The sequence below is a fragment of the Berghia stephanieae genome, chromosome 7 (assembly GCF_034508935.2).
Source record: "Berghia stephanieae isolate SIO BIC M18660-M18661 chromosome 7, UCSD_Bste_1.3, whole genome shotgun sequence".
Lineage (NCBI taxonomy): Eukaryota > Metazoa > Mollusca > Gastropoda > Nudibranchia > Aeolidiidae > Berghia > Berghia stephanieae.
The window spans coordinates 55,232,894-55,252,247 of NC_088366.1; the positions used below are offsets into that span (position 1 = coordinate 55,232,894).

Below are 19,354 nucleotides of genomic sequence, written 5' to 3' on the forward strand. Positions count from 1 at the left end.
TGATGAAGTAATTAGCCAGCCTATAGTCATGCAGCTATGTGGTCTAAGTATGACACTCACTTTTGGATCGGAAGGTCCTCGGTTCGAGTTCGCTCGAGGCATACTTGAGTACTTGGAAAAGGCTCTTTACTCGCATTCTCTCACCATATTCAGGTGTAAAATGAGTACCTGGCCCTTAACAGCGTTGTCTCTGTCCGAAAAATTGTAATATCCCCTAACAGTAACCGGCGTCATGTCCCGTCCTACATGTTAAATATTGCTGTTGACCAGGGACCCCCTCCCCTGTAAAGCGCTTTGAGCATGTTTAGTGGATATTGCACTATAAAAAAGCTCACTTTAAAAAAAAAAAAAATTAAAATTAAAGACGACAAAACCAACACTAAATAAGTAAAAAGGACGATAATATGAAGTATTTCGAAAAATAGCCACACACCTTTCTTTATTAATTTTAGACTGGGACAACGACAACACTATAAATCTTACAAACCATCATTCTCCCTTCCTTTCTCATCTAGTTATACAATACACAAAAGACTATTCATCAATCATACTACTTTAACTAACTCAACCCTAACCCTCTAACTACGTGCTGTCCACTTTCACAAGAGATTAACCAAAAAAAAAAAAAAAAAATAAAAAAAAAAAAAACTTAACAAAAAACAACAAAAACTCTGTTAAATTGGACTGTACATGGTCTGACTCGACTATTGATCATGTAGAAATTAAAATCAGTAGCACTGGTAATATCCATATAATTTGTTACTCAGAGAAAAAACAAGTATCTAAATTAAAGATGGGGTAAAAGTAATATCAGGATTGTCGGTGTTAGGGCTGAGTGAGTTAACAATCCAGAATACCACACGGACACAATCCAACCAATCAACCATATTATTACAACACGGTTGAAAGTTGACACAGACACAATCCAACCAATCAACCATATCATTACAACACGGTTGCAAGTTTTTGTATTTTTTGTTTTTTTTGTTTTTAAGGGTTTTACGGCGCTTGCAACACATTAAGGTCATATCAGCGCCAGTAAAAAGGAAGAAAATGGGATAGTAAAAAGTTCTAGAATTACAATTAAAGCACAAAAGAAAAGGTGAGACAAAGGGAATTGGTTCAAATAGGAAACGGATGTAGATTCCAAGAGCACACTATCAAAGTACTTAGTTTGAGATCACCTAAAAGTCTCATCCAGACACAAGCACAGGTCCCAACCAAGAGGAATACACTGAAATGTTTACAAATCAAATAATTTAATATGTAAACTAAACATAATACAATGCATAATAGAGAGATGATTTACAAGGAAAAAAATATCATCTCCCAAAACTCTAACTATACATTCGACTGTTTCCCTCCTAGCCAAGGAACTCCAGCCAGGGTCTGGACAAAACTAAGTAATCTCATTCCAAGACAATGACAGGAAACAATTGGAAAACGGGTAGAGGGGGATAGAAGACACAGCATGTACCTCCCCGCCCACTATGGGAGGTCAGGATCCCCACCCAGCGGTTGACAGTTGACACGGACACAATCCAACCAATCAATCATATTATTACAACACGGTAGAAAGTTGACACGGACACAATCCAACCAATCAACCATATTACAACACGGTTGAAAGTTGACACGGACACAATCCAACCAATCAACCATATCATTACAACACGGTTGAAAGTTGACACAGACACAATCCAACCAATCAACCATATTACAACACGGTTGAAAGTTGACACGGACACAATCCAACCAATCAACCATATTACAACACGGTTGAAAGTTGACACGGACACAATCCAACCAATCAACCATATTACAACACAGTTGAAAGTTGACACGGACACAATCCAACCAATCAACCATATTACAACACGGTTGAAAGTTGACACGGACCCAATCCAACCAATCAACCACATTACAACACAGTTGAAAGTTGACACGGACACAATCCAACCAATCAACCATATTACAACACGGTTGAAAGTTGACACGGACACAATCCAACCAATCAACCATATTACAACACGGTTGAAAGTTGACACGGACACAATCCAACCAATCAACCATATTACAATATGGTTGAAAGTTGACACGGACACAATCCAACCAATCAACCATATTACAACACGGCTGAAAGTTGACAAGAACAAACTTTGCAAGCTGGTAAAAATAAAGGCCCTCATATATGTTCACTACATAAGGTCTTATAAAAAAAAAACCATTCAAGTTTAAAATTTTATTTCAGGGAAAAAAAAGGTAAAATAATTAATAATAATAGTAATAATAATAAAATCAATACCAACCATAATAATGATAACAATACACAAAACTTCATTGCCAAAAATATATAACTCGAATTATAAATATTACAAAGACAAAATAAATTTCATCAATTTCTCTACTCCCTTCCCTCCCCCATTGTCAAAAGTCAGAATGGTAATATTTGAAACTTCTAATCTAAAGTGACATGTTGGTTAATTCACTTAAAACCTGTTGATTGTCATCGTTGATAACATCAACTAACACGATCGCACTAAATGTACTCCGAATTATTTCTTTCTTTTTTTTTTTTTGCTCTCGGAATTGGCACGAAATGACCTCATTTTAAGATCTATATATTTTTTTTTTAAACAACATAAAAAAACATGAAATCCACCAGGAATACAAAATAAAAAATACCGATTCTAAACGAGTGATTAACAAATAGGATAGCAAAAACAATTACTTTTCCATACAGGTCAGTCATGCAATATATAAATTAGAAATATGGTGATAAAGTCTTACTCTTATCATCCTATTATATCCATACAAATGGGAAATCAAGTTCATTATCAACATCATCATCATCATCTTTATCATCACCATCATTATCTCTCTTCCACTTGAGCATAAAACAATAAAAAAAAACTTCGTTATGGTCCCCTTTCTACTGACTTAACCATGTATACCCCAAAGACTCAATTTTCAATTAGTTACATGACTAACATACAGGGTTGCCAAATTCAGGATTCAATAATTTTAATGAACTTTTACGCAAACACATAGACCGACCCCCTTTTTGAGTGATGAACTCCAGTAAACAGACCCATTATGTACTTACTTTTTTTTTTCGTTTAGCAGGTGATTCGAAAATACAGCATACTGTTTTTGTTTGTTTTTAAGGGTTTTACGACGCTTGCAACACATTTAGGTTACATCAGCACCAGTAAAAAGGAAGAGAATGGGATAGTAAAAAGTTCTAGAATTACAAATAAAGCACCCAAGAAAAAGTAAAAGGGGAACTGGGAACAAATAGGGATCAGATGTAGATTCCAAGAGCATACCACCCATGTACTTAGTTTGAAATCACCTACAAGTCTCATCCAGACACAAGCACAAAATCCAACAAAAAGGAATACACTCAAAGGCTTACATTATACATTCAAAATAAAAATACTAATACATAACAGAGGGATGATTTACAAGGAAAAAAATATCATCTCCCAAAACAATAACTATGCATTTGACTGTTTCCCTCCCAGCTAGGATTCCGGCCAGTGCCAGGACAAAACCAAGTAATCTCATTCCGAGACAAAGACAGAAAGCATGTTGGAAAACAGATATAAGGGGATAGAAGACACAGTATGTACCTCCCTGCCCGCTATGGGAGGTCAGGATCCCCACCCAGTAAAGGAAACTGAATTGGCAACCGTGTAACATAGCCACTGATAACTGAACTGTTTGCCATTAAACTCTAAAAAAAACCCCCAAAAAACACTTCCAATTATAATTACAATGACAATAAAAAAATGCGTTGATGAACTTTTTAAAAAAATCCAGTTACAGCCAGACGATACCCCTGATATGATATTATTCATTATTATAATTTCCATACTTAAATGATGAAACTAAAGATAATACAAAAAAATGATCCTGACTGTCTATTGATACCAAAAAATCACGATTCCATTTAAACTTCATAGTAAATCATTTAATATTAAAGAGTAACAGTTTATATCATGAACAAGAAGATTATTGTACTATTTAATAAAATGTCATTTGAATAACTACTACAACAGTAGAATTAAGCCTTGACGATAAATGCAAATTATAAAAACACAATTAAATACCTTATATAATATATAAATATATCGACGGACGGTGGATCAAACCTCTTTGCGCACCATGTTTTATTTAATTTTTGGCGGAAATTGTCCGTCCAAAATTAAATTAAACACTGTGCGCAAAGCACGTATGTAGACCTCAAGAGTTTTGTTCTGCCGATCGTGAAAATCAGGACTTCAGAGGTTTGATCCATTGATCGTCGATATACTACAAATATTTCAAAATTCTCCTCTCAAGTTCAAAATTTGTCAAAACAGCTTAAAAAAGTCGACATCAAAAATTAGAAATTGTCTACAAAATTAAATCCTCATAAATAGACATAAAAAAAAATTTAAAAAACAAACAACAAACTTTTTAAAATCATAATTGTGACAACCCCCCCCCCCCCCCCCCCCCCCCAAAATAAAAAAAAAAAAAAAAAAAACAAAAAAAAAAAAAAGAGAGAGAGAAATAATTACCCACGAGATATTAAAAGTCAAAACCCACCAAAATATAGTCATATCCATTGTTGAAACCAATACGTTTATATATATATATATATATATATATTTATAAATATATATATTATTTAAAATATTTACCACAATGTTTGGGGCAGTCTACATCAATGTTTCAGGCTTAATTTGCCATCTTCAGGACTGAGTTGTTTTGTTGACTGTTGAGTCAACAAAACAACTCAGTCCTGAAGATGGCAAATTAAGCCTGAAACATTGATGTAGACTGCCCCAAACATTGTGGTAAATATTTTAAATAATAATTCGCTCCATTACTACATGTCGAGCACTTTTCGTACCATATTTGTATCAAACACGATTCAATATAAATATATATAAATATTTATGCTTGGGTATTACATATGATCAACCAATCTAAACCGTCAGACAACAACAACTTTTTTTACTAAAACTCTGTCAATAGATATTGAATACAACTTAACTCCTCACAAGGTCTAATGTCCTTTCACACAATAGTTATTTTCTTTTTTTCTTTTTTTTTTTTGCCTTGCTTAAAATATGTCTTGTCGATATATTACAGGTTAATCATGTGATCTAATAATATAAAACTAAACTCCGAGGATAAATTTTAACAAACTTTTTTTCAAAGCTTGTGTAATTGTGTAAGCCTCAGAGACTTTCATACTGAACAAATCATCCCCAAAAATAAAATAACATAACATCATTTTTAAAAGACGTGGAATTGAAAGAGATCAAATATATTATAATTTTTCCCATGATTTCACTATTGCACACAGCCAGTGTGATCATGTCAATCAAAGACAACCAACTCGAACGATAGAACCAAAAACTTTGACAAAAGGAGAATTTTCAGGGTTGCAATTCAGTGAACTTTAACTCCAAACAAATCGACCAACCACTATCTGAGTGCTGAACTCCAGTAAAAAGACATGATGTACTTTTCTCCATTCACAAGTGATTGGAAGATATACTGAGGCTTTTTTTTTTTTTAACATACTGAATTCTGTAAATGTGCGGAAAATCGGCAACCTTGAATTCTGCTAAATGAAATACAGAAATAAACCCTGGATGTATTTAGACTAATTTAGAAACTAGTATAGTTTGCAGACCTGCCAAATTCTACAAACCAAAAAGTCTGTACCAATACAAAATGCAGGGTTTCTACCTCTATTTCGATGAATTGTTACTCTACATTGCATCAAAATTGATTTAGAATAGATAATGTCTTTCCATTGTCCACACACCAATTTCTTTTTTTTTTAAAAACAGCGACTGTGTCAAAAGGTCATTTTTTAAAAACATTTGCCACAAAAGCACTCTAATAATACTAAGTTATTTTGGGAAAAAAAAGACCTAAGGACTAGATTTATTTTTATCAGTTTCTCTGTGCTGTATGTATTTATTTGAAATAATAGGAGGCAACGACTGCCAATAAAGAAAATCTCCATCAGCTGATTTATACAATTAGAATTATAACAATGAATCAATACACTTCCTTTTGAATCTTTGAGAAGAATATCTAGTTGTCTTACACAGACCTGTCTACAACTACGAAAAAATTCGTAAAATTACGAAATTTCGGATCCAATTTCAAAACACTTTTGAAAATAAAAGTTGATACCCCAGACGACACAATCTTAAGGATTTTGAAGCGTTATTTATAAAAAAAACCCAGACATTTACTCTGATTAGAAAAAAAAAAAAAAAAAATTATATGTTAATTTGTTCCTAATAAATGTTGATTTTGAATAGCAGTAAACCCCAGAAAACCAAGAAACTGTGAATGCCAAATATAACTATTCTATTATCAGGGTTGCCAATTCAGGATGTCAAAATTTACTGGCCTTTTTTACTCACGAACACAATGAATGACTGACCCATTTTGAGCGTTGAACTCTAGTAAAATGGCATTATATATACTTTCTTTTTCTTCCTGCGTTTAGCAGCTGATTGAAATACTGAGGGTCTATATAACATAATGAATTCGGGAAATTGACAACTTTGTATTATTATGTTGTTTTTTTTAATAACACATAGGGAAAAAATAATGAACCAGACGCTATCCATTATGAATAAAAAAAAGGAAGAGAAAATAGTTAGCCTTACAAAACTGCATCAAATGGAATCATTTTACAAAAGCTTGTCTCAGTCAAAATGTTGAGACACCACTTCTTTGTTTTGACTTGTTGCTATAGTTACAGTGGTAGAGCAAGCAGCAGATCCCCGTTCTAGGCTGCCTGGTTGGAAAGATAACGGTAGATGAGGGCTGCTCCCAATGCCACGGCCAGGGGAAGGAGCCATCCAGTCCAAGAACTGAGGATAAATAATTTATTTAAAATATAAATATATATATTATTATAAGATGGGTTAGTTAAAAATTAATAAATAGGTAGCTGGGTCTCTTAAATCTGATGAAAAGCACTTTGCGATAGATAGACTGACATCCTATCCAATGGATAGCAAAAAATTGCTACTGTCTGTTTCACGCCATAGAAACCAGGTTAAACTCCCGCACCACAGGCCTAAATGGTTCTGAAGGACTACATTGTTTTGTGATTAAGTATAGCTTAATTAAAATTTTGTAAGTACTGGCCGATTAAGAGTTAACACCTTTGACATCTGAAGGACTACATTGTTTTGTGATTAAGTATAGCTTAATTAAAATTTTGTAAGTACTGGCCGATTAAGAGTTAACACCTTTGACATCTGAAGGACTACATTGTTTTGTGATTAAGTATAGCTTAATTAAAATTTCGTAAGTACTGGCCGATTAAGAGTTACCACCTTTGACATCTGAAGGACTACATTGTTTTGTGATTAAGTATAGCTTAATTAAAATTTCGTAAGTACTGGCCGATTAAGAGTTACCACCTTTGACATCTGAAGGACTACATTGTTTTGTGATTAAGTATAGCTTAATTAAAATTTCGTAAGTACTGGCCGATTAAGAGTTAACACCTTTGACATCTGAAGGACTACATTGTTTTGTGATTAAGTATAGCTTAATTAAAATTTTATAAGTACTGGCCGATTAAGAGTTAACACCTTTGACATCTGAAGGACTACAGTGTTTTGTGATTAAGTATAGCTTAATTAAAATTTCGTAAGTACTGGCCGATTAAGAGTTACCACCTTTGACATCTGAAGGACTACAGTGTTTTGTGATTAAGTATAGCTTAATTAAAATTTCGTAAGTACTGGCCGATTAAGAGTTACCACCTTTGACATCTGAAGGACTACAGTGTTTTGTGATTAAGTATAGCTTAATTAAAATTTCGTAAGTACTGGCGGATTAAGAGTTACCACCTTTGACATCTGAAGGACTACAGTGTTTTGTGATTAAGTATAGCTTATAAGTACTGGCCGATTAAGAGTTACCACCTTTGACATCCATGTACACGATTTACAGTGGACCTTCACCTTTTACTTTAAGGACCCAGGTCATTTCCATCTCTCTATTCCATCAATTATCTCTTGGTCACTAAATAAACCAAATTTACATCCCAATTTACGATTTTGTAAAAAAAAAAAACCCCAAAAAAACCCCAAAAAAAAAACCCCCCCAAATCATAACAACAACAACAAACAAACAAACAAGAGCACAAAAACAGTATGTTATACCAACCTTGATTGTTTCTGTTCGGGGGCTACGGGGCCTGTGTTTGTCTGGGTAGAGATAAGAAATAAAAACATGTCACAATAATTCATATTTAAATTTCATTGTAAAAGGATTAAAAATTTCAGAAACGTATTTTAAAAAATATTAAAAATTATGCTTAAACACACCAATTTCTAATTTTATCTTCACTTACACATCCAAACTCTATGACCAAAGAAACTCAGTTCAGATTGTTTTGAGATAAATATATAGAAAGAGAGAGAGGGAGAGCGAGATAAATAGATAGTTACAGATAGAAAGACAGAGAGAGAGAGAGAGAGAGAGAGAGAGAGAGAGAGAGAGAGAGAGAGAGAGTAGAGAGAGAAAGGTAGTACAAATCAAAAAATCTTTCTGTTACCAAACTAGTCTGGATAGATTGGTTCAATCTCACATGCATCCTATCACAAAACATTTGGACAAATTTCAACACATCTTAACTAAATCATATTACGAAAAAACAACTCTACCCCCCCCCCCCCCCCCCAACACACACACATCACCTTTAAATTGCAAACGTTTACACATTAACAGTTCTAAGAATAACACAGCAGGCTATCAACTGTAAACTATAATTATGCACGGTGTCACTTACTCATTATGCATGCATGAACTACTCAAGCTTGACAAGATTGGATTGTAATGGACACCCACTACACGTTACATCAACCAATCAGTTAAATTACACACACACTCATGTTACTTAAATGCATATGCATTTCCAAGGTTATCATCGGTTAGGAAACCAACTCAATACGTGGTATTTTTACTACCAGTATGATCAGAACAAACTTCACATTGCAGATTACCCAAATTATATGAAACCAAAAGTCAAAGGAAATTATAGTCATGTAAATTAGAGATTTCTTGTTACCGCCCCCCCCCCCACCCCCCTCTCTCTCTTTGCAGATTACCCAAATTACATGAAATCAAAAGTCAAAGGAAATTATAATAGAATCATGTATATGAGAGAGTGAGAGAGAGAGAGAGAGAGAGAGAGAGAGAGAGAGAGAGAGAGAGAGAGAGAGAGAGAGAGAGAGAGAGAGAGAGAGAGAGAGAGAGAGAGAGAGAGAGAGAGAGAGAGAGAAACCTAAATTAAACAAGAGCTTGAAAAACAAAATGATAATGATAGTAATAATATTAATGATAACAATCGCAAAATAGTAATAATATTAATAATAACAACAACAATAATGATAATAAAATAAGAAGAAGAAAAGAAAAAGAAGAAGAAGAAGAAGAAGAAGAAGAAGAAGAAGAAGAAGAAGAAGAAGAAGAAGAAGAAGAAGAAGAAGAAGAAGAAGAAGAAGAAGAGGAGGAGGAGGAAGAGGAAGAAAAAGAACAACAATACCAACAAAAGACAGATTGACAAACTTCATTACACTATGGTTTAATAAGTATAAAATTACAAAAGATACATATATGGCTTTATCAAAATCACTGAGCAAACTACACTACAGTCACCTAACATGGCCTTTCAATATCAATAAAAACTGAATGATAAATATTATGAGTGCCTGGTTTGATGGATTAATTAATTATTCATGAAATGGCCCGCTGAGCATCATGCAAATACCTAGTGGAAACAGGTGGGATTCACAAAGTAAATTAAAAGGACAATGCAAGTAACTCAAGCGTCTGGTTTTCCAGTATTTTGTATGACCAGCACTGATTTACTAAGGCAAATTGTCATTTACAGTACAGTGGTTGTTCCCATAACGTGCGGCTTTGTGGTATGACACTCGCTATTGGATCGGGAGGCCCTGGGTTCGAGCCGAGTCACTCGGCGCATAGTCGAGTCCTTGGAAACGGCTCTTTACTCACATACTCTCACTGTACTCAGGTGTAAAATGAGTACATGGCCGTTAACAGCGTTGTCTCTGTTGGGAAAAAATTGTAATATTGCCTCACAGTCATCATGTCTCGTTCTACCAGTTACATGTTGCTATTTGTCGGAGACCCTTTGCAAAGCTCTTTGAGCACGTTTAAGTTCAGTGGATATTGCACTATATAAAAACTCAATTTTAAAAAAATATTATACGAGCAGTAACACTTTGGGAGAAAAAAAAAATTACAACTAGTAGTGGTTTAACTTTTATGATATCCTCTTATACATGCTCAAAGCACTTTAAAAGTGGTCCTGAGCCAACAGCAACATTTAACATGAAAGTAAAATACACAACGCCAGTAAGGCGATTTAACAATTCTCTTGACAGAGACTACATGGTTGCAGCCTGATTCTCACAAAATGGAAATATCAGAGCTTCAAAAAATAACAAACTACTGAACAGTTCGGGCTAAAAATCCTTATTCAGCCAATATCAAAAACACCTAAAACATCGCATGAAATCCAGATATCTGGATACTGGATACATCTTATTGAAAAAAAAAATTTAAAAATCACAAGATCATATTCAAATTTGACCGCATCCCCTGACTATTCCTGCACTGTGGGATACATTTGTAGCCCTTTGTACCCCAAAGCCTGTTTTTTTTTTTTTTGGTTCCAAAAAACAATAAATCTATTTTCTAAACAACTGGTTCTAAAACACACACTGTGAGACGGGCAATAACCATTTTGACCACTCAATAACAACCAAAACAAATAACAACAGAAAAAAAAACAACAACAAAAATAACAACTAAAAACAAAGACAAAGTTAAAATAATAAAATCGAAAATCACAATTCCATCTTAAATTGACTCGTAGACCACATTAAAACATCCATTACTCACTGCATAATCTTTTCCAGATCTGTCATCCTGAAGAGATTAAGATTTTATGATAATTATTATTAGAGATACCATAAATACAACTATCTTTGTCTTGCTAGAATTGTTTAAAAAATTAATAATAACAACAATAATAATTTATTATAATCATTATTATTATTTTTATTGTTATAATTATCATCAAGACATTATCATTTTTACTTAAATTACCAATATTATTACTCTCTTACTCTCCCACCCCCCACCCCTACATGCTAATTCAATGCTCAATGATATTTCAATTTCATGCTATGCTCTCATCTTTTAAATAAATAAATAAAAATAAAAGAAAATGACCTTTATTCATCCCATAGGGGAAATTTGTCTTTAGGGTCTATTTCATGGGAAGACTGGAATAACCCAGGCATCAGCTGCATTGCAGCGCTGCAAACGAGCTAGGGCGAGGTGACTTGCTCAAGGCCACACAACGCAGCGGCGGGTGATCGAACTCGGTACCTTCCAGGTACGAAGTGAAGACTGTACCGCTGAGCCGCGCTACCCCTTTACCAATTCAATCACCAAATCCTGTTTCTTTCAAGTTTTGAAACTCAAGGAGCCAGAAGTTACTTCACTGAATGTGGAATAAAAACGGATAACTTGCTACCTACCCCTTGGATACGATGCTAACCTATTTGCACAATATTGACATCGCTGCTTTAATCAATACAGGTATTGAGGATTACAAAGGAGCAGGAAAAAGAAATTTCAACTGAACACTAACTGCTTCAAAATAAGACATATGCTTGTGAGTTGAGTGTGGATTGAATTCCCTCCCAAGTAATGAGATGTTTTAAACTTAATTAATTAATGAGCACTTACTTCATGCAGCTCTCCTATATAATAATCCTTTAGCAAGTCTCTGGCATCCGACGAGTGACCGACATCTTCAAAGGCTTCTGTTGCATCTGAACCTAATTCAATAGCAAAGATAGAATAAAATAAAATATTGAACAAAATTAACAAAGCTCTTTTAATATTGATGAAGAAATAAAAACAATAATAAAATAAACTAAATAATTGAATAAATCTGAAAACTTCAACATTGGTAAAGGTGGAAGAGATACCTTTTGCAAATATCATTACAACTCTAAAAATTGCTATATTGAATTCTTCCTATGTGCGGCTATGTGGTCTAGTGGTATGAAATTGTAATATGGCCTAACAGGCGTCATGTCCCGTCCTACATGTTAAATGTTGCTGTTGACCAGGGACCCCTTGTAAAGCGCTTTGAGCACATTTAGTGGATATTGCCCTATATAAAGCTCAATTCTTCCTCACCATATACAAATCTATGAATTAATAAGCCAATAATAATACTTTTAAAAAAATCTCTAACTGAAAAATCTTTCTCTGTCGGGGCCCCATGAGTATGGGACAAATTAGATAAAGAAATCAAAGACGCCCCTGAGTTAATTTTAGGAAACTACTGAAAACATTTATTCAGACAGGTTTTATATTTGTTTTTTTTTTTGCATTACCTATTGTCCTTGTATGTGTGTTGCTAATGCTTTTTTTAGAGCACTTTGTGGATTCTGAGGTGCTGTATAAATTATTTCAATTAAATTATGATAAACAATCTAAATTTATATATAAAATATAAAATTGAGCTTTTATATAGCGCAATATCCATTAAATGTACTCAAAGCGCTTTACAAGGGGTCCCTGGCCAACAGCAACATTTAACATTTAGGACGGGACATGACGCCTGTTAGGCGATGTTGCAATTTTTTTGGACAGAGACAACGCTGTTAACGGCCAGGTACTCATTTTACACCTGAGTATGGTGAGAGAATGTGAGTAAAGAGTCTTCTCCAAGGACTCAACTATGCGCAGAGCGAGGCTCGAACCCAGTACTTTCCGATCTGAAAGTGAGTGTCATACCACTAGCTGCAATAGATAATATAAGCTTTGAACGATGACACTTACTAGTAAAATGTAAGAAAGTGGTTTTAAAGAGCCTTCGGGCCCTAGAAGCCAGAGTAGTTGGTTGCTGCTATCGTCAGTGCTTCCTCCAAGAAATTGTCAAAAAGGAGGATTTTTTTAGAAGCCCACCAAGGGGGGCCCGGGGCATCCTCCCCCCGGAAAATTTAAAAACTTGACATGCAATTAGAGCCACTTGGAGCCACTTTGGCATCAAAATTATGATTTTTTTTCAGCAAATTTTTTTTCTTGAAATTTTCCGCGGATATTTCTCTTGGTTTTTGACAAGTGCGGATCTTTCACGGATCATTAAAAAATGCGGAAATCCGCATAAAAGCGGAAAAGAGGAAGCACTTTATAGTATTAAAAAGCTACCCATTAAGTACTTTCCACTACTCCTTATAGAACCTGCTATCAAATTACTGCGAGTTTGACAAAAGGGGTTGCTTGTGAAGTGTGTGTTCTGTCAAATTAGCTATATAAACCTCCCGAAAAATAATAAATAGAGACAAACAGAAGAACATATAAGCATATTAAAGTAAAGAAAGGCTGGCACAACTGTATTTAACGGGAAAGGAAAGCATAATGGACTTAACTCACTCAATCCTAGCCATTTTTGCTTCTTTTAAAAATTGGGGTAAAATTGTATTAAAAATGAGTATGTACATAGATAGTTTTCTTCAACTATCATTGACATGCAAAAACTAAAAACATTAGCTTTGATACTACGCCTATAATTTGTCTCAGAAAAATGTAATATATATTATTATAGGCATGGGGTAAAAGTAACGCGGGTAAACTACGGATATAGTCAGTGTTAGGGTTGAGTGAGTTAAGGTTAGAGCATAAATCTTGGTTGTCATTGCCATATCAGCAAATCCTCCAACATATCCAAACAATTCCACCTATTCTTTTGAAAGGGCCCTGAAAACCCAACTAGTTGGCTGGATGCTGACAACATGTCATGTGCAAGGGTGGGCAACAACACAGTTAGGACACGACAATGTGTTATTTATGGTTTTCTCGACATTGACCTCAACACTTTCAATCTACTCGTCGCAACTCTGAGCAGCGAAGTTAACCACGACTGTACTGTAAGTGTGGTGACGACAAATGGGCATGCCTATGTGCATTTGTTTTGATCTTATCTATTTTTTCGGTAAAATTCTATTTTGTCATTAATTCTTTTGATATATTCGGGCAGGTAATTCCATATTCGAATGGTGCTTGTGAAAAATGTGTTGAGGTGAGCAATAACTTGTGACCGTGGGACCTGGTTTGAGTACAGTTTTCTTTAGTTCAGAATGAGGTTATCGATTGTCTGTCAGTCCTTGACAGGCTTAAAGAGGAGACTTTGTTTTTTTGGATTGTGTGTCTTTCAAAGAAATTACATACCTCCTTGCTCCAAAAGTACTTCTTCACCACCAGGATGCTGAAAAAAAAAAAAAGAAAGAAAAGAAAAAATCACCTTAAATATAAGCATGCTGATGTTTCGCAAATCCAATGCAACATTTAAAGACAATTTCAATTAGTGGTATTCTGCAATTTTAGTTTGTACGGATTTGATGGCATGAGTTGATAAGACATGTGCAATTGTACTGTAACTTTTGGTTGAATCATGCTCAAGCTAAACTTGTGAGGGGGGGGGGGGGGGGGGGGGGAGGGAACTTCCCTCACATTTTAAAACCTCCTAAAGTTTGTCATTTGCCAGAGTTTTAACGCCATTTCTGTGCTCGATGTGTTTGGGTGTTAGTTCTAATAATAGTAGAAGTAGATTAGTAATAGTAGATCTATCTAGACATCGGTGCTAATTCTTTAGCCAAAGAATTTATACCGAATTGGCTTTTTTAAAAGTTTAAGTCTCTTGTTTGCTCGATTCTTCTAGTGAATTAAACCATACTCTAAGATATTGCCAGACTGAACTACACTCCACCACCACTGACACTGTCTCGAACTCTTTTATTTCTACTCCTAGTCTGAATTCTCTCTCATTCAATTCAGTGAACTCCTCAAGTGTCAAAGTCAGAGTGTTTCTGATCATGTGAAAATGTGATTGTAGTGTATAGCCTACTCGCGCTTCCACATACTAAATTTAAATAGATAATATCTAGGTGTAGTGGTAAAATACATTTTTATTCATGGAAAAAACAGCATACTAAATATTCAACCAAACTAAGACTAAGACTAAGACAGACTTACCTCTTCTAAAAATGAAGTGACATCGTAAACTTTGTTGTGTATGACCAAGTAAGTTGAAGCCGAGTCTTTATGTTTCTTAACTTCAGCTAACCGGAATACTTTGGTTTCACCGCCAGCCATTTTTGTAGGTGATGAACACAGAATGTTTCTTTTAAAGTAATTTATATAATATCCAAGACACTGAGATAAAATCTAAAAAGGGCGTAAGCGGCGACCAAGCCTCGTCAAATTGTGCTGAATGATGGAGAGGGGGCAGGGGTCAGAAAACGTAAGAAATAAAGGGAGATGACTCTCTCTAAATACATGTAACGGAAGTGTGATCGTGCGTGACAGGGTGACAGTCACCGACAGACTTGTTATCAGGGTTGACAGATTATTTTTCAACAAAATGCCAGGGGAAGACTCAAAAAATGCCAAAACACTAAAAAAAAATGCCAAAGTCTGTTGACTCCCACCCCCACTAAGAAAACTACTCACTTTTGATAGACAATTTACTATCATATCCTGGTGGCTTGCGTGTTTTCTTGTCTTTTTTTTATTATTTTTTTTAAAATTATACTAAATTTCCTATTGGGGTAATTTTTTACCAACTGACTACTAAGTGGAGTGAAAGTTAACAGGCGACCATGACGCAAATATACATGAGTTTTGCAGGAGATTCCCAGAAGACTTACGAGGATACTTGTCGAGGGCTGAATTTGAGTGAATATCTGAGGGAGGCAGGGCTAGTTCAGGGTGCGAGTTTTAAAAGCAAAGTTTTCTGATGTGAAGAGATTTGTGTTCACGCGTTTAGAAATAATTAAGAAAAGGTGTCATTTGAAGTATAATATACAAGAAAGAAAATGCCAAATGAAAATGCCAAATGCCAAATGATTTTTCTAATGCCAAACGGTTTTCAAAAATGCCAGATTTTTGGAATCTGGCATTTAAAATGCCAAACTGGCAACCCTGCTTGTTATGACGTGACACGAATCAATTTTATCAGATTTTTTAGCCCCCCCCCCCCCCCCCCCCCCCCCCCCCCCCCCCCCCCTCTCTCTCCCTCTCTCTCTCTCTCTCTCTCTCTCTCTCTCTCTCTCTCTCTCTCTCTCTCTCTCTCTCTCTCTCTCTCTCTCCAATGGAAGGAAAAACAGAGAAAAGCCGTGCTTGTTAAAAAAAAGTTTTCTTATTTGCCATGGATTAATATAATGACCAATACGATTATACACAAGACAAAGCAACGTGGGATGTGCACATTGTTCACATGAAGTCAATTGTGTGACTAAACGGCAAATACGTGCCTGATAGTATTACTACGTTTATCATCTCTCTCTCTCTCTCTCTCTCTCTCTCTCTCTCTCTCTCTCTCTCTCTCTCTCTCTCTCTCACACACACACACACACACACACACACACACACACTAATGCCTTGGTTATCGCGGGCGTTTTCAAGATATAGACCACGAAGCTATTGAATAAAACGGAGAAAATAAAAAGGAATTGATTTAATCTTTTAATTCTTAAAATGTAGTGGATGCGGGGAGAGGTCGGGTAAAAACTCCATTCAATTCGCCATTTTGCGGCTATGTGGTCTTGTGGTAGGACACTCGCTTTCAGATAGGAAAGTCCTGGGTTCGAGCCTCGTTGAGTCCTTGAGTCCTTGGAAAAGGCTCTTTACTCACTTTCTCTCACCGTACTCAGGTGTAAAATGAGTACCTGGCGGTTAACAGCGTCGTCTCTGTCAGAAAAAAAATTGTAGTATCGCCTATGGCGTAGTATGGCCCGTCCTAAATGATAAGTGTTGCTGTTGGCCAGGGACCCCTTGTGTAGCGCTTTATTTGAGCACTTTCAGTGGATATTGCGCTATATAAAATCTCAATTTTTCCAAATTTTATTGAAACTGGTCTCTCTCTCTCTCTCTCTCTCTCTCTCTCTCTCTCTCTCTCTCTCTCTCTCTATATATATATATATATATATATATATATATATATATATATATATATGTATCCCCCACCCCCCTTTCTTGTGAACAAAATACCTTAATAATAGGGGACTCCCATCATGCATGAGGAAAATGGTCAATGTGTAACAAAGATCATTAATTTTTTTATCGGGTGTAATATTATTACTAATAATTTTGTCTCGTTGGTGACATATTACCACCAACAATGTTTTTTAATAAAAAAAAAACAACAAAAACAAACAAACAAATAAACAAAAAAGGTCTAAAAACCAACAAAAAGTCCCCCAACAAAACAAAGGAAAAAAATCAAACAAATAAAACAAAGCTACATACCCCCCTTCCCCATAAAAAAACAACACATAGAACAAACAAACATAAAATAAGCAAAAAAAAAAAAAAAAAAAAAAAAAAAAAAAAAAAAAAAAAAAAAAAAAACAACAAAAAAAAAAAAAAGAATAAAAAAACCCAAAACCCCCCCCCCAAAAAAAAACCCAAAAAAACAAGCAAAAAAAAAAAAACAAAACAAAAGAAAAACACAACAACAAAAAACAACAAACTAACAAAAACTCCAAACAAACAAATAAACAAAAACAAAATCAAACGTCACTTTATTATTGGATAAGATGCTTGACCAACGTATACATTGTTTGTAGGTCGGATATAGGGAATGAGATTAGCGGAAGAGTAGCGTCCCTTGATTGGACGTCACCCATAGTCTGTGACGTCACCGGCAGAAAAGTTATTCGAGAGAGAACGTCATGTTGGTTGTGCGCATGCGTCTCTCGTCCTCGTCCAATCAAGGGACGCTACTCTTCCGCTAATCTCATTCCCTATCCCAAATTATTATGAGCTCATTGTTGTAATCAACAAACGCAAATTCTCCATTAATTATAGCAATTTAGTTGTAAAACATTGTCATGTTTTGGATTCACCCTTATGCACACAGTCTTATCGAAATTTATTTTCAGTCCTATTTTCGAGGCGTTCGTGTGTAGTCATGTGGCCAGAATGGATATATATATATATATATATATATATATATATATATTATATATATATATATATATAGATAGATAGATAGATAGATAGATAGACGGACGGATGGATGGATGGATGGATAGATAGATAGATAGATAGATAGACGGACGGACGGATAGATAGATAGATAGATAGATAGATAGATAGATAGATAGATAGATAGATAGATAGATAGATAGATAGATAGGTAGATAGATAGATAGATAGATAGATAGATAGATAGATAGATAGATAGATAGATAGTTTCTTACAAGCTTCATGTCCTGTCTTACATTTTAGGCCTAAGTGGTCTTGTGAAATGACACGCTTTCGGACTGAAATGTACAGGGTTCGAGCCCGACTCTCATGGCGCATAGTAGAAAAGGCTCTTTACTCACATTCTTTCACCGTACTCACGTGTATACTGGTAGTTAATTAACAGCGTTGTCTCTGTCGACATTTTCTTTTTATAATATCGCCTAACAGACGGCATGTTAAGGCTTGCTGTTGGCTAGGGACCCTGTGTTAAGAGCTTTGAGCACGCTTAGTTGATATATGAATGCTCAAGCTAAGTGTTCTTATTGTTATCGGTTTGGGGTCAACCTGCGTTTATTATTAATTTAAAATAAGTACACGTCACTTTCGGACATACTTGAGCTCTATGCTTTTGACTTTGGACGCCTTTTTAAGCTAATTGAAATCAAGCGGATATGTCCATGAAAGTAAAATCTGGCATAATCCTGGTTTAACATTTTCTTGACTTGAGACAGTGCTAAATAATTTAAGAGAGACGGATTGCGTTGAAAGATATTATGGAAATACGATTCTTTGTGGTATTGATGATTTCCTTTTGTTTGTCATGGCATGCTGGGGAGTCTCTGATCTGTCTTCCCACCCTAACCTGTATTCCTTGTCAACTACATAACACCAGGAGTTGAGCCGCAGTTGCATGTTCCTCATATCATTGATTTCTATAGGGTTTAGCTAGCCTTCATTCTGTCTTTCCCACAGTCTCTTTCATGATTGACGATGGCCCATTCCCCGCCACCTACTGTTTCCTGGCTTGCAGTTATCTATTTAGGTTATTCTTCCTGCTTAAAGGGCCATATTTCATAAACAGAGGATTTTCCCGTCCTGGGTCATATGTGTCGATGAGAGATTTTGTGGACCTTAAACAAAGGGATACCAGCCCTTTTCCCTAAAAATCTCAATTTTTAAGGATACATGATTACAATCCAATCACAGACATGGGCCACAGGCCGAC

At 35.3% G+C, this 19,354-nt stretch overlaps 1 protein-coding gene across 1 annotated transcript; it reads right to left on the reverse strand.

Annotated features, from left to right (window-relative positions):
• Positions 1-5,112: 5,112 nt before the first annotated feature.
• On the reverse strand, positions 5,113-15,448 carry LOC144977515 (cytochrome b5-like). The gene is made up of 6 exons (XM_078922815.1): positions 15,133-15,448; positions 14,329-14,365; positions 11,833-11,924; positions 10,978-11,004; positions 8,212-8,252; positions 5,113-6,899 (listed from the first exon to the last, which is right to left on the reverse strand). Exons 1-6 carry the CDS (start codon positions 15,250-15,252, stop codon positions 6,815-6,817), a joined length of 402 nt encoding a protein of 133 aa, XP_078778941.1. The 5' UTR covers positions 15,253-15,448; the 3' UTR covers positions 5,113-6,814.
• Positions 15,449-19,354: the final 3,906 nt, after the last annotated feature.

Coding starts and splice junctions, on each gene's coding strand:
- LOC144977515 (XM_078922815.1), bottom strand. CDS start 15,252: ATGGCTGGCGGTGAAACCAAAGTATTCCGGTTAGCTGAAGTTAAGAAA. Junction 14,366..15,132: donor TCACTTCATTTTTAGAAGAG/GTAAGTCTGTCT, acceptor TTTTTTTTTCAG/CATCCTGGTGGTGAAGAAGT. Junction 8,253..10,977: donor GATCTGGAAAAGATTATGCA/GTGAGTAATGGA, acceptor ATCTCTACCCAG/ACAAACACAGGCCCCGTAGC.